This window comes from Patiria miniata, unplaced genomic scaffold (genome assembly GCF_015706575.1).
Source record: "Patiria miniata isolate m_02_andy unplaced genomic scaffold, ASM1570657v1 HiC_scaffold_19, whole genome shotgun sequence".
Classification (NCBI taxonomy): Eukaryota; Metazoa; Echinodermata; class Asteroidea; order Valvatida; family Asterinidae; genus Patiria; species Patiria miniata.
Genome location: NW_024037057.1, coordinates 1,247,358 through 1,263,768, shown reverse-complemented (window position 1 = coordinate 1,263,768; position 16,411 = coordinate 1,247,358). Strand labels below are relative to the sequence as shown.

The 16,411-nt window shown below is 38.2% G+C and overlaps 1 protein-coding gene across 3 annotated transcripts in view; it reads left to right on the top strand.

Annotated features, from left to right (window-relative positions):
- The window catches only part of LOC119725280 (kynureninase-like), a 43,015-nt gene that overhangs the window by 18,161 nt on the left and 8,443 nt on the right, over positions 1-16,411 (top strand). For all 3 annotated transcript variants that reach the window (XM_038196644.1, XM_038196646.1, XM_038196645.1), the window contains exons 5-8: positions 578-639; positions 7,943-8,014; positions 9,401-9,475; positions 15,598-15,744. In XM_038196644.1, the coding sequence (XP_038052572.1) occupies positions 578-639; positions 7,943-8,014; positions 9,401-9,475; positions 15,598-15,744 (356 nt within the window). The remainder of the gene's footprint in view (positions 1-577; positions 640-7,942; positions 8,015-9,400; positions 9,476-15,597; positions 15,745-16,411) is intronic.

Sequence of the window (16,411 nt, the reverse complement as noted above, 5' to 3'; positions counted from 1 at the left end):
ATGTATTCATAAACATGGAATTATTTTGCAATCAATAATTAGCATCAATTCATTTTGCAAATAAGCTTTTACACATGATGCCATTCAGTAGCATAACCATGATGTGCTTAATAATGGAGTGTCCAGCTCGCGAATAAGATGTAAACAACTCCTTTTATGGAGATTGGCGCGTGCGTTGCACTACTGTGCGATATCGTGCAGAATGCATCATTGGTGTTGCGTTGTGAATTTAGGACTAAAAAATACTGACTCACTGGTAGTATTGCACATGCCTACATGAGGATTGTGAACGTTCAACCAATAAAACGGTAAGAGGCACTGGATTTTTAGGAGTCCAATTTCATGTGACACTGGAAAAGTGTTTAAGACCAGCCAGCCATGTCTTTATCATTCATTTAAGACCGGCCACGTGAAACGGGCTCTCGACCAGTAGGAATGGGTAATCTGTCTTAGGTATTGAAAAATGTCATTATACAAACATGTATGCTGATTGCTTGTGATGTGCTGTCAAATAAGCTCCAAGTCGCCCCATGTGTGTCCACGTTATCAAGATAATTTTCCTTTATTTAATTTGCAGGGGCCAATGAAAAAGAGGTAGCTATTATGAATGGACTGTCAGTCAATATACACATGTTGCTGGTGAGTAATTAGTACTGTTCAAAGCTCCAGGAGGGGACTTTCTATAAACAAAGTAACAATAAACCACACCATACAGCCCACTACAAGAAGTTTAAATTGTTATTTATCGTTTTATTTTACCAAGGTAGCCCCATCTAAGAACTGTTCTCCCTGTAGGCCCTTGATTACAACACTAAAACTATACATATTACAAAACATTAAAAAACTTTTTAGTCATTGAAACTTACATACATTGATTTTAGAATGAATATTAAAAATACAGTACATACACATAGTGAGAATCACTTATAATTAAAAAAGATATATATTTCCATTATCGATTGATAATAAAGGAAACCAGAAAAAAAAAATGTATTTGATAAAGACCACTATCAAACAAAAAAGGAGAGACCTGTAGTTTAAATCAAGACCTTGATTCATAAAAAACAGTACGACCCTTTAATAGTCTGACATGCGTGAACAAATGTCTGACATGTTCATGTTCATGTGACGAAAGCAGCTGCTGGAGCATTTAGTACTGTGGGCAGGCCATAGAGCTATATTAAATTACTAGAGCGCTGACTCATGTACAAAGTGATGCCTGCTGGGCGCATCCATGTTTGTGCACAAACCTATGGAAAACTCAAAATTTTGTACGGCTTTTGTACTGCTATTTGCATATCTGCATTTGTATTCTATACAGGTGTGTTATCAAAGCCGATACGCCCAAAACCGAAACATACGATCAGCAAATGAGCTTTTCATTTTGCTGTACACAAACAGCGCAAATGCGTTCGCGTATTCGCTGCAGACGATTAACCGTGACTACTTTTTTAAAACTGTCATGTCGCGCTAAAGTTGTTTGCGTATGTTCTACTTGCGCGTTGCATTTAGAGTACACTTTCAAAATTCAATCCATCTAATTTCATTGTGTTCTACAAACACGCACATGAATTCAAAATGTCTGCGCCCAGAGCGGCTTCAAAGTGTCTCCGCGTGCAAGAATGAGGAGTTAGCGCTCTAGTAATTTAATATAGCTCTATGGGGCAGGCCTTAATGGATCGGGCTATTGATTTGAGGGATGAGATTTGACCCTAGACCTCTGTATTGGAACATCTACCACACATGCAATGCTATAACTTTGTTCTTAGGCACTACATGTAATATAGTGAGGTACCTTAGTGAAAAAATCGTGACACAGTGGACAAAAGCACCATTTTTTCACCAAAGCATCTCCATGGTATACCTTTTCGAAAAAAAGACGGACGCAAAAAATTGGATGATTTGAAGAGCATGTATGACGTCATTATGACGTCATCAGCTAATTATTACATGAAAAAATATAAATTAATAATAATCTTCAGAACTACAAGCATTACAACAACAAATGTTGTATCAAATTAAAGGGGACAGCAAGCTCTTTCATTTGAGTGGTATGTCATGGGGGTGGAATATAGTTCAGGGTGATTTTGTGGGTCAAAAAAAACCTTTTTTGGTCAAAAGACATGTTTTTCGGCTAAAATCATGGATTTTGGGTAGTCACATTGACACTTTGTTTAAACATGCAAACAGTTTGTGGTATTGTGAGATGTTGTTTTTAAGTTTGAGAGAAAAGTTCAAATTCTATGCCAGAGTTTTTGTAATTGATTATTAGTATCATAAATATGTTTAAACTTGTTCCAAAGATAAGCGGAAAAGTGAGGCATCTTATAGCGAACTACATTAGTAACAAAAATGCTAAGGATCGTTACATGGTATTTAAAAGCACCATTTTTGTTCACCAAAGCTTTGGCAATGTGTTACGATCAAAAATAGGGTAGGATGTAAAAAATCAGATGACAGGAAGGGTACTTTATGACGTAATAATGACGTCACAATATACTACCAAGTTCGTACAGTAATTAATTGTAGAAAATAAGGTCGTGAAGCGTTGTGATGAGATTCCAAGTAATTAAATTGACATTTTGAGGGTCAGGGAATTGAAGAGTGATATAATCAGTGGCATTTGAAAATAGTGACGTCACTGCAACAGCAAATCAGCTTAGTGTTACTTAAAAGTAACAATAAGCTGATTTGCTGTTGCAGTGACGTCACTATTTTCAAATTTTCTTGAAAAATCTAAGCATTTTTGATTATGGACAAAAGTGCTACAATGACGGTATTTGTCACGCAGAAAATAAATTGTGTGACATTGTGCGGCTCCTTGAATTTGGTCTTTACCACATCCATTTGTTTTGACCATTTACTATAGCTGGAAGACGTAACATTCTTATATGTGTTGTATATTACGGGTATGGGTTAGGAGCCAGACAGAAAGGAACGTGGTAACCTGAAATAGATTAACAGAGTGGCCGGAAATGGTGATGATACGTCTTTTAACAATGTATTACAAACGGGGGCTCGATAGTCCGAAGGTCCAATAGTCCGAAGGTTCTTTAGTCCGAAGGTTCGATAGTTCAAATGCACCAAATTTCCATAAGGGGGGTTCGTTTGTCCGAAAATGAAATAAGGTTCGTTAATCCGAACATTTGATGCAATAGTCCGAAGGTTCATTAATCCGAAGGTTCATCAGTCTGAAGGTTTATTTATCCGAAGGTTCGATAGTCCGAATTTAGAATAAGGTTAATCAGTCCGAAGGTTCAACAGTCCGAAACGAAAATAACAAGCCCGCGGGAACGGGGGGTGCTGTGGGTGCTGCAGCACCCCCAACTTTTTGGATTGGGGTGCTGAAATATGCTTCAGCACCCCCTACTCCCGGGCAAAAATGTGTTCCAGCCAGCAGTGTTCTACGACGTTGAAATTGCGCCGCTGCGCTATACATTATGCTTGCTCTAAAAATATCTCCCTCGTTTTGTTCGTTTCTAGTTTTGCCGCGGCTTAGCGCGGCGCTTCGAACGTCTAGCACAAAGTAACACTGTAAAATATCAGGAGGAGGTATTTTCTAAATTTTCAGGCAGTGCAGAATCGATATTTTTCTCAATGTATCTAAAATCATGACATGTCTATGATATTTCCGCCATTATGGAAGCTTTGACCCGAAAAAAATAACCTTTTCCATGACAATGGTGGCAAAGTTGATTATGCTTGTCACGATTTTTTTTCATTCGATCTTTCAATAGGGGCAAAGTTCATACCTTTCCCCTGAAGGTTTTTCTTTTCATTTAAAAATTTCATTGACGTTGCTAGCTAGCTTGCGCTTCGAACGTCTAGCACAAAGTAACACTGTAAAATATCAGGAGGAGGTATTTTCTAAATTTTCAGGCAGTGCAGAATCGATATTTCTCTCAATGTATCTAAAATCATGACATGTCTATGATATTTCCGCCATTATGGAAGCTTTGACCCGAAAAAATAACCTTTTCCATGACAATGGTGGCACAGTTGATTATGCTTGCCACGATGTTTTTCTTTCAATAGGGGCAAAGTTCATACCTTTCCCCTGAAGGTTTTTCTTTTCATTTAAAAGTTTCATTGACGTTGCTAGCATTCTGTACTCAACATTAACAAATATCCAGGTTCACACACATCCCAACCTAATAGGAGTGGGACGGGCTTCCATTGAAACTAATTCCAGTGTAGTTTCGTTTTAATAAAAAAGCTATTCATGTGTTACCCTTTGCAAGTTTTTCCTCATAAAAACTCAGTAGACCGATAAATCCTTGCCTAGCCGCAAACTTGCCACCTACCGATCATAAACATAAAGATGCATTTGGTCTGTTAGTCTTTTATATTTGCCATTCCCTGTAACAAACAAATAACACTGCAAATATATCAAGAGCTACATCGTTTAGGCCTATGTGAATATTTTTATGAACAGAAATTCACCCGCTTCCAGTGGAACCATTTTGTTTTAACTTGAACCAAAAAACACCTTTTCGGGTTTTATAAGTTTAAGTATATACTTCAGTATATTTCATCACAGTGCATCCAGAATCCAACATTTTCAGGGGCCTTAAAGCAGGCCCCTGGCCCTGTGGCCTCACACCGTAAGGGCTCGGGGAAAAAAAACATACATGACGGAATTTACTAAATGTAAGAAAGCAGCCTAGCAACAATAATATTTACGTGCGATGTCATGCATAATGATACAATTCTTTGTCCAGAATTAAATGGAACAAAGAATGGAGATAAAAAATACAGGGTTTTCGACTTTTCAGTACAGTAGAAACGTCATAAGAGCAACAGTATATTCTAAACAAAAAAGTAAAATAAATTTTCTTTATAATCTCAAAAAACCCTTTGCTAAAAAAGTCATATGAAAGTGGCCAGGAATCGCCTCATATTGCACCACAGAGCATCCATATTCCAAAGCTTTTAGGGGCCCTTTAAGCCACGCCGTAAGGGCTTTGTGCTCCGCGTTCGCATTAATTTTGTCCGTCCTTCAGAAATTCCAGCACCCCCTGGCAAAACTTTGTTCCAGCGGGCTTGAAAATAAGATTCAATAGTCCGAAGGTTCGATAGTCCGAATTGACAATAAGGTTCGATAGTCCGAAAAGACTCTATGATGGTCCGATGGTCCGAATCGACAGTAAGGTCCGAATCGACAGTAAGGTCCGATAGTCCGAATCAACAGTAAGGTCCGATAGTCCGAAGAGTCATACTGACGAACCGTATTGCCCATTCGGACAATCGAACCTTATTCTCAATTCGGACTATCGAACCTTTTTCTCAATTCGGACTATCGAACGGTATCGTCTATTCGGACTATCGAACCTTCGGATTAATTAACCGTATTCTATGTTCGGACTAATGGGACCTTCGGACCATCGAACCTTCGGATTATCGAACCTTCGGACTATTGAACCTTCGGACTAACGAACCTTTGGACTATTGAACCTTCGGACTAACGAACCTTTGGACTAATGACCCTTCGGACTAGAGAACCTTCGTACTATCGGGCTGTAACCATTACAAACACAATACCAGTGCAGCAAGTCATGTCCTGCAGTTTGTAAAGGTTTTTAGTTTGGGACGTGAAAAAGACAAACAATTATCCATGATGCACAAGCACAAGTGTGTTTCTCGAATAAATACACCATCCTTGTCGTTGATGGACCGTCTATCCTATTAAAGTATCCATCAGACATCATCTTCTGTGTGACACGGGCAGAGCATCTCTGAAGGTCCACTGTGTGAGTAGTTTATCCTTTCTTGTTTCCACAAAGCTGGATTGCGACTGAGATCGTGCAAATAAATAATCTTTAAATAAGCTTCATCTGTAGTCTTGTTTATTAATTATTAGAGATTTTTGTGAAAATGAACATAAGTCTTTGCAGAAATTGTAGATATAATTCATCTTGCATAAAATATACCTTTGCAAGTTTACAAACTTCCACAAAACGTATTATTTTGCAACATTCGAACGTATAATTGGTTTGAACATTCTACCTTTTTATTGCTTATGTAAACTGTTACTATCGTATTTCAGGACAGTCATCATGGATTGGACTGCTTGCATTATCTGCATGCAAACTACACCAGAAAAACTACGTTGTCCACAGAAAGGTTTAAATTGTAACGCCGGAGAAGTATATGCTCAATTCCTGGCTAATGTTGAAGGGTTTAGGGCAATAAATGCATTGCCAGTTGATGTAGAATACGGAGCCGAAGGGACAGTAGAAACTTTTGTGGAAAATAATGCCTCGTGGCATCATTCCTGAGGTAATCATTTATGAGATAATCATGACGTAAGACATTGCATTTTAACGAATCATTGATCACAACAGGGGATAGGAGCGAGAGTCAAATGTACATGTACATACATGTTTAATATAATACATTAAATTAGAAAACATCCCTCATTTTATCAAACTATTTGTATTTAAATCTTTTAAAGAACTAAGAACAAAATTGGTAATTGCACTGCTTTCCTTGATCTCAGAAACGTATATTAAATGTAAAAAAAAAAACGATCCATGGCTTATTCCTAACTAATATCTCAATTTTAATGTATAAGTGTGTAATAATTAGCCGATGACGTCATAATGATGTAATAAATGGCCCTTCCCATCATCCAATTTTTGTATCCTACCTTGTTTTCGAAAAGTTAAATAATGGAGATGCTTTGGTGTGAAAATGGTGCTTTTGTCCACCCGTGTCACGATTTTATCACTAAGGTACCTCACTTTTCCGCTTATCTTTGGAACAAGTTTAAACATTTAAGATACTAATAATCAATTACAAAAAATCTTTTGGCATAGAATTTGAGCCTTTCTCTCTGACTTAAAAACAACATCTCACAATACCACATACTGTTTGCATGTTAAAACCAGGTGTCAAAGTGACTACCCAAAATCCATGATTTTAGCCGAAAAACAGGTCTTTTGACCAAAAAAGGTTTTTTTGACCAACAAAATCACCCTGAACTATATTCCATCCCAATGACATACCACTCAAATGAAAGATCTTGTTGTCCCCTTTAATTTGATACCAAATTTGTTGTTGAGATGCTTGCAGTTCTGAGGATTATTATTAATTTATATTTGTTCATGTAATAATTAGCTGATGACGTCATAATGACGTCATACATGCCCTTTCCATCATCCAATTTTTTGCGTCCATCTTTTTTTCGAAAAGGTATACCATGGAGATGCTTTGGTGAAAAAATGGTGCTTTTGTCCACTGTGTAACGATCCTTAGCATTTTTGTTACTAATGTACCTCACTAATAAGGGAGTAAACATGTGCTTGGGTGGTTTTAAACACAATGTTTAAGACTGGTAGGAGTCTGGATGGTAATTATCAGCATCCAGACTCCAACCAGTCTTAAACAGTGTTTAATACCGGCCAAGCGTGTACCTTTTCGGTAAAAAAAATTACATTTTTCGGTCCCAAAAGTGAAAACTTATTTAGTAACGATTTTGTTCAACAAGTTTACTTCAAGTTTTTCGAAACATCCCTTTAGCTTTAGGAATGTCCCTCTTGCAAAAAGTGGTAAACAACTCCCTATATGGAGATTGGCACGATGTGGCGCAGAACGCAGCTGTGCTGGTGTTGTGTGAATTTAGGACTATGAAATACTGTGTCACTTGTAGTATTCAGCATGCCTACGTGAGGATTGTGAACGTTCAACCAATAAAACGGTCAAAGGCACTGGATTTCATAGGAGTCCAAATTTGAGGAGTCTGAATAGTGCTTAAGTTGAGCCAGCCGGTCTTTATCAACCATTTAAACACTGGCCATGTCTTAGGTATTTATGAATACCCTATAAGGATTGCTGCATGTAGATGTACATGTAGATCTTTGGGTTTAAATCCACAAGTTGCACGCAAACCTTGTTGTGTTTTGTTAAGTTTAACAGAGCTCTGTGTATTATTGAACCGCAGGTCTCCTTCTACCGACCAACCAAGGAACGACATAAAATCCTCATTGAAGAACATGCTTTCCCATCTGATCATGTAAGTGATATATGTGCACACAATTCATTGGTTCACAATATCAGTCTGTAGGAGATTCCCAGGTTGTCTTTGGTCATGCTAGTGGATGGTCAAGATCTGACAGCTTATTAAACTGTGTAGAAATAGTCTTACGTTTTGAACAAAGGCATGAACAAGACTTGATGCATGTGAGCTATTTCATAGGTACTGTGAAAAGACCAGCCTTATTTTGCTCTTGCGCAGGCCATGTACAATGATTATAAAATAGCAGAAGTGCAAAACAATGACTGTGATTGTATCATCTGATTAGCACCTGTTAATGGTAAGATGTATCTGTGACCCCCTTGGCATCTTGCATTGTAGGTGCTTGGTACTTGGTACGTAGTTGGTTCTTCTCCTAAGGACTTCCACAAGGGAGTATAACTAGGAGGCCAGAACACCGGGGCAAACCCTTTCTCTTAGCGATAAGTTTTACTGGGTTCTTTTATGTTTGTTAAGCCTTATACAACACACGGGACCTCCGGCTTAACGTCCCATCTGAAGAACGAAGCAAAAATGGTCAAGTGCATTGCTTAAGGGCACAAGTGTCCAGACCCGGGCTCGAACCCACGCCACTGTTGCCTCTGAAACGCCAGAGCATGAGTCCGGTGCTCTTAACCGCTAGGCCATGACACTCCACATGTCCTTTACAGCTGTGAAGCAGGGGGTATGTCGTCACAATTTGGTGTGTCAGACAGTTGACTGAGTGCGTCATGGGTGGGTCACTTTCTTCAGAAGGTGTGTTACAATCCATTACAAATGGGTCTAAATGTTGCTTAATAGCATCAAACCTATACATTTGATGTGTCAATACGCTGATGTAGGGGGTGTGTAGAGGGCTTGCTATTGGACAATCGTGCACTTCTCCTAGGGATCACGGAGTCTGGCTTACAAATGATAGTGCGTTATTAGTTTTGGACAATGGCGAGCAAAGTGACACAAGAACCCTAAGAGAAACCTTGATGTTTTGAAAATGATGTAACATTGAATGTTTCTCAATGTATCATTTTAAATAAAGTGTTGTAGATGAAGAGTCAATATTTTTATTACATGTTGATTCATTATGGACATTTATTGAGATTCATGAAATTTGAAATTTGAAGCCCAAGTTATCCATTTGAATTACTCATATGCGTTTCATGCGTTTCATAATATCAAGAGGTCTACTGGAAATGAAATGTTATACAGAATTAAACAAAGTGAAAGTACTTTGTAAATACTAGAAATGACTGTATACACGTTTTCTGTGAACTTTTTGTTATGATGGGTTAATATAAATATCAATTGATATGAATGTTATTTTATATGTACTTTATTTATTGTAAAATTAGATTTTCCTAATTTGCCGTTTATTATTATTTTGTACAGTATGTTGCTGAATCTCAGATAAGTTTGCATGGTTACGATCCCAAGACCAGCCTGGTACTTGCAAAGCCTAGAGAGGTAAGGCAACCATTGATGGAGTGGATCTATAAATAGGCATGCATTGCTTAATGTGTTGGTTAAGCCTGTTCGGTATGACGATATTTCACGATATTTTGATTTGATTTTCATATCGGAAATCGTATCGATCTCATAAAAAAAATCGGCACATCGTGGAATTCGATATGCCGAAAAATATCGCGATATTCTTTTGTAGTATCGCTTATGTAACCATATAGTCAACCCCTTGAGTTTTAAAACTGTCGCTAAAGCGCTCCCATGAAAAACCGCAAACCACAAATTCACTGTTACCGCATTGTACCGCGAGGTCTTACCTATTCAGGGGCGGAACGAACTGACTATTAAACGTCACGTGTATTGGATTTTGCGTCTTCCACGTGGCAGTACAGACAACAATTTCACCCCACATACCAAGTGCCGAAATCGTAATCACGTGCGTAGTTAACCGAAGGGAAACAAAGTCTCTGACATTTCGCAAAGAAAATACGGTGCCTGTTTTATTTTGACGGAAATGTGAAGTTGTACAGACAGACAAAACACCGCAAATACTTGAATTGTAGATGATGACGTTGAGAAGTGAATGTTTCGTTTCGGTGCGCGGCCAGAGGAGACACACCGGGACCGCAAATTTTCTTTTTCCAGCCAAAACGACATCCGCATACGCACGTTAAACGCCCTCTACGATACTTTTATGATACGTGCGCACCAAATATTTATTAGTTTCCCTTAATTGAGGCGAGCAGTGCGACAGCTCAGTCAATAAAAATTTTGTGTTTTACATCGCGAGGTTGCAGGTTCGATTCACGGTATTGCACATGAATTTTTTTTTTTTTTCATTTTCTAACCTGAGGCTTGGGAGGATTTTTTTAAAAAGGGAAATAAAGTCCGAATTTCATATATTTATATTTTTGATTTTCTTCTCATGTTTTTAGAAAAGTATAGTCCAAAACGCCATAGCGTATTGCGGATGTCGTTTGGGGGAAGAAACATCGGAGTTAACATCGTTTTTCGAAAAAAATCTTTAGAAAAAAAAATATTTTGTTAGTTTGTAACGATGAAGAACTTTTTCTGAACCAGGAAATATTTCGGACTCCATTAAAAAAAATATTATTTGTAATTCTGAAAAGGTGGAAATACTGGTAAATTGTTTTCAATGAAGCACACCCTTGCTGCAAATGGTGTGGGCTGTACACGGTCTTACTGTGAGTGCACGTGGGGATCAATGCGGCATGCATTGCGTGCTAGTGCTTCGTTCTTTCCTAGAGATAGGATTTCTATTTGCACATTTGTATCCAACATTTCAAGGTAATTTTTTTTCGATATTTGAATGTGGAATTTGTTTTCTACTTAAATTGGCAAAGTAAATGAGACTCTAGTCAAATAAAATTGACGATTTTGTTCAGGACATATTGTTTTTTTTTCGCGGCACTGGATCGTGACTTCGGTCGTGGTTTTTTTTTTTGTGTTTTTTTTGTTATTCCATTGTTCCATGAATGGAAAAATTATGTCATCACGATAATATCGCGATATCCGATATTTTTTCACGATATGCCGATTTAAAAATAAATGGATATCGAACAGGCTTAGTGTTGGTATACAAATATTGAGTGGCTCAGCATGGAATGGGAGGAATACATGTATTATCGCAAGGTTAAATCTGGACTTTTCCATTTCACGAGGCAAAGCCGAGTGAACTGGAAACGTCCAGATTTTACCGAGCGATAATATTCCTCCCAACTCACAATTTAAAGCCACTCAATATTTGTTTTATATAACTGACATATAGATCCTTGTCATTTGATATATATGAACTTTTATTTCAATACAAAACTGGAGGAAAATGTATTTCTCTCTTCCAAACCACCCCTTCACGAAAATGCTTGAACCCAACGCTGTAGCGCTGGCTCTTTGGAACAATACACCCTACGCGCAATGCTGAACGCGCACACCAGCATGCATTTGCACACAAATACCACGTAATGGAACAAGAATGATACTAACTGTTCAATAGTATTTCCCATTCCCCATGGGCGGATAGTACTTTTTGAGCCGCGGCGTGAATGGGAGCAATAACGAATGTCACGTGATGTGAGTTCCACCAATCAAATGACAAGGATCTGTATGTCGGTTACTGTATATAACAATAATTGGAACTGTAATGAGGAGCTTTGTCTAAACCTCTGCAAAGACATAGTCTGTCAATGACTGGGTTTTTTTTATAGGAAATGGCATGCCATTCAAAGCTTTCGTTTTTATTAGAATGTATATTATGGACCTCTCTAGGGTATTTTGTTGCATATGTCTGCTTATTTCATGTTGTCTGTTTTTGTTTTGAAAAATAGGCTTTGAAAAAAAACAGTGTATTCACAAAAACACCCCCCCCCCTCCTCAAAAAAGAGAAAAAACATAAAAAACTCTTTTATTCATCTTCTGGATATCATAATGTTGTGACAATTGCTTTCTTAAAGGGAATATACAACAATTGCAAACATCAATTTCCAACACAGGTCGGCCGACCAGTGTTGGGAAAAATTGATATATTTTTTTCAAAATTGCTCCCAATTTAGTTAGTACGCATCATTACAGAGCCGAGCCCAATCTAAAGCAATTTTTTTGGTAATTACATGTAGCGCCTCTGTGCTCTTATTTGAGATAAAGTAGGTATCCGTTACACTGGGTGGAGCCCAGGACTAACCGACATTATTGCCACTCAGGAGTGGTTATTATTAGTTACGCAACACACAATACGCTGCACACAGACCCTTTTCCCCGTGGTCAGCATTATGTCCGTGTGAAGCAATTATTTAGATGTTTATCTCAACTTGAAGGTTCAACAGCATGCTAGCTCTGCGTTATAAACTTCGTACACAACTGACGACTGGATTTGATGTATCATTGTCACGTTTCCTTTAACCCTTACTCTCTGAGGGTAGTTTACTGCATGTCAGTTGGTTATGCCAATGCCCTCCAGCTGCAGTATATTGGCAGATAAACTATCTTGACAGTGAAGGCTCCAATTGGCAGGAGTTGGAGGCCCTGGAGGGTGCCTGATACTGACCAGCTGGGGGCACTCACTTTGTTATCAGAGGACTCTCATTGTTCTCTGTGGCATGTATTGGAGTGCCTGTCCAGTTACCCTTGAAATGACATGGCAGATATTGGAGGGCCATGTAAAAAACATAGGAGATTTTCTTGAGGCACATATTGGCATGCGTTGGAGGGTCAAGTAGGGTAAGGGTTAAACAAATGGATACAACAAAATTGATAAGAAACATTAAAAAAAAAGAAAATACACGAAAAGTTCATTTCAGCTGCTGCCGTAGATTCTCTTGTATTTTGCACTGAATCACACACTCAATGCATTTATTGACAACTTCCTATAATGTGATTTATTGAGGTACTGATATGCCAATGAACATTAAAAGTGTGAAATACAAATACTGTACAAAAATGAAAAAGTTGTACACGCGTGGGTCTAGTATACCCAATCTAGGTAAAGCATGATACATCAAGCAATCAGTTCAGACCTTGCATGATTAAAGTTGTGACAAACTTGCACTGCCGCTGGAACAAATGTTTGCCATGGGGTGCTGGAATAAAGGACGGACAAAATTAATGCGAAAGCGGAGCGCAAAGCCCTTACGTCGTGGCTTAATTTGGAATATAGATGCTCTGTGGTGCAATCTGGGGGTGATTCCTGTCCACTTTCATTTTAGCAAAAGTTTTTTGAGATTATAAGGACAATTTATTTCATTATTTTGTTTAGAATATACTGTTGCTCTTAAAATGTTTAACTGTACTGAAAAGTGGAGAACGCTGTATTTTTATCTCCATTTTTGGTTCCATTTCATTCTGGAAAAAGAATTGTATCATAATGCATGACATCGCATGTAAATATTATTGTTGCAAGGCTGCTTTCTTACTAGTAAATTCCTTCGTGTATGTTTGTTTTATTACGGCGTGGGGCAACAGGGCCAGGGGCCGCTTTAGTTCTATCTCACCAAACAATGTAGCTCTCGATATATTTGCACTTGCAGTGTTATTTGTTTGTTACAGGGAATGGCAAATATACATGTAAAAGACTAACAGACCAAATGCATCTTTATGTTTATGCTCGGTAGATAGCAAGTTTGGGGCTAGGCAAGGATTTATCGGTCTACTGAGATTTTATGAGGAAAAAAATGCAGCGGGTAAAACATCAATAGCTTTTTTATGGCAAGGATTTATCGGTCTGCTGAGATTTTATGAGAAAAAACTTGCAGAGGTAAAACATGAATAGCTTTTTTATTAATTAACGAAACTACACTGGAATTGGCGCAAAGCATGACTTGTTTCAATAAAAGCCTGTCCCTCTCCTTTTACGGTTGGGGATGTGTCACGGTGAACCCTGCTATACGTGTATGTTATAGCTATTCTGCACTGCCTGAAGATTTTGAAAATACCTCCTCTTGATATTTCTTATACCAGATGTGCCCCTTTGTACAGAGAAAGTTTATGCTCCGCCGCGTCCTGTGTTAATTTAATTCACCTTATAGTAAAGCCTAACAGTAAAGCCTGTTAGAGATGTTGTTTCACACTGTACATGTAGTTGAAATAGTTTTACAATATTTGCAATAGTTGCTTAACATTATGCATCAATCCCACATGCTGTTATTTTATTGTCCAATATAAAGCTCATTTTAACTCCCCTCCCCCCAGTTTAAAAGTTAAACATATTCCGAGACAAAGCCCCTTAAAGGCCAGTCTTAAAAACAAGAAAAAAAGATTTTATAAATCGTATTGTTTGCCTAACCAGGGTTGTAAATAAAGACATTGTATACTACAGTTGTTGGCAGTTGTTGGAACAAGTATTCTGAGTCAATTTCTTTGTTGTTCCAAACAGTCAGAATACACAATAAATTGTCTTTTTGTGTGTGTGACGAAACAGGTTTTAGGGTCATTGCGTTAAAATGTTGATATTCTCTGAACGGATTGAGCAATTTCAGTATTTTTTCTTCTAACAATAGCTTATGAAATTGGCTTTCCAGTCATTATTATTTAGGTACTATATTGTTTTAAATATAAACTTTAATTTTGGGGGTTTGCCTCCGCTTTTTTTTTTACTCGCCCATTAATAGCATTTGGTTGGCCAGTTAAAGTGTTCAGACAAGCACGCGAAAAATAATCCCAAAGTTCATATAATTTCACGTCAAAGTCGTCTCGATCTTGATTATATTTCCTAACCAATGCTAACCATGATCGCTATCCTTGCTCCAAGCATGCTCCAAGCATGCTCCAAGCATGCTCCAAGCATGCTCCAAGCATGCTCCAAGCATGCTCCAAGCATGCTCCAAGCATGCTCCAAGCATGCTCCAAGCATGCTCCAAGCATGCTCCAAGCATGCTCCAAGCATGCTCCAAGCATCAAAGAATGCTCCAAGTAAAATTGTTCCTTGCTCTATGCTTCAGCCACCTGAATCACACAGCTTCATTGTACATACACAATGTACATGCTATCCTACATGTAGTGCAGAAGTGATTACATAATAGCATCATATGGATGGTCGGACACTGGCATCCGGTAACACCTACACTGACCACGACCTGCAAGTCACTGCTCTTAGCTAGTGGATCAGTTACAGCTGACCACAGGTAGGCTCTTATCAGTCTAAACATGCTAAAACATCAGGTAATCCGCTGCAGGCACTACATGCTTCATAAGGCTTGAACCTCAGAAACTGAGGTTCGAGAAAATGCATTGGGCTCAGTTCTGTAATGTTTTCTTTATATTCTTAGGAATCGATTACACACTGGTTTATGGGTACAAGCCGGCTAGACTGATTCCCTTACCATACAATTCCCTGACGTCTATAAATTCTCTCTTTCATCTTATGTGGGGTCAGGGAGCCAGACTACAAGAACATGATTGTTTTTTTTTTGGTGTTTCCAGCGTCAACAAACACAAAATTTCAAACATCAGTGTACCAATATTTGCTATGAAATAATACCCCCCCCCACAATCCATCCATTTCTGAAAATTACAGCAGAAGCAAATGTTGTTTATTCCCTTTAAGTGCAAGAAGGCTAGTTAGACCTGGAGGTAGTTGTAATGGGTTAGGATGCAGTCCTTGTTTCCTGTTGTAGGGGGAGCATTGTCTACGGATGTCTGACGTCTTAGATTTGATAGATCGTGAAGGTGACAGCATTGCAGTCATCTTGCTACCAGGGATTCAGTACTACACAGGGCAAGTCTTTGATATGAAGGCTATTACTGAGGCTGGACATAGAAAGGTCAGTAGTCATATTTGTAATACATCATTTATCATCACAAGCTGATGAACAAATCTTCCTAGGATGAGCTGTGCATCAACTGTTTTGTCTGATTCCTGTAAAATCCACGAACCGACGTATCACATTTGTTTTGTGTTTTGAGAGAAACGATTTAAAGATGGTCATTATTTTGTAAGCTCACCATATACTCCTTGTATTGTTTCAGTTTTTTTGCCAGTTAATTATAGATTATTCTGTGTTGTATGCAATCAGTGTGCATCTGAGTTGCTTACTTTTTGAGAAATTCAGTTCCCAAGATACTCGTCACTTCGTGAAACAGATTTTTATCACGTTTTTCGTATTTCATACAACGCGAAAAGTAGTGGCCGTGTGCAAGATACAGAGATACATTTACATACATGCATGTTGTCGTGTAGTGTTCAAAATTAATGCCTCACAAAAAAAAGTTGTTTCTGAAATTTGCACCATCTTTAAAGGTATAGTCCATCATTTGTAATTTGTGCATTTTGTTCGTTTGAAGCAACAAAAGTGTTAACCATCTAAAGAAGGGTGCTGAACAACTAACCTGATGAAGTTTCAGCTCAGCTTCAGCTGTATATTTTGAGATAAACAGCATTCTAGGATCTCGATTTTAAATCAAAAGTTGCTGAATCATGTTTTGAATTGG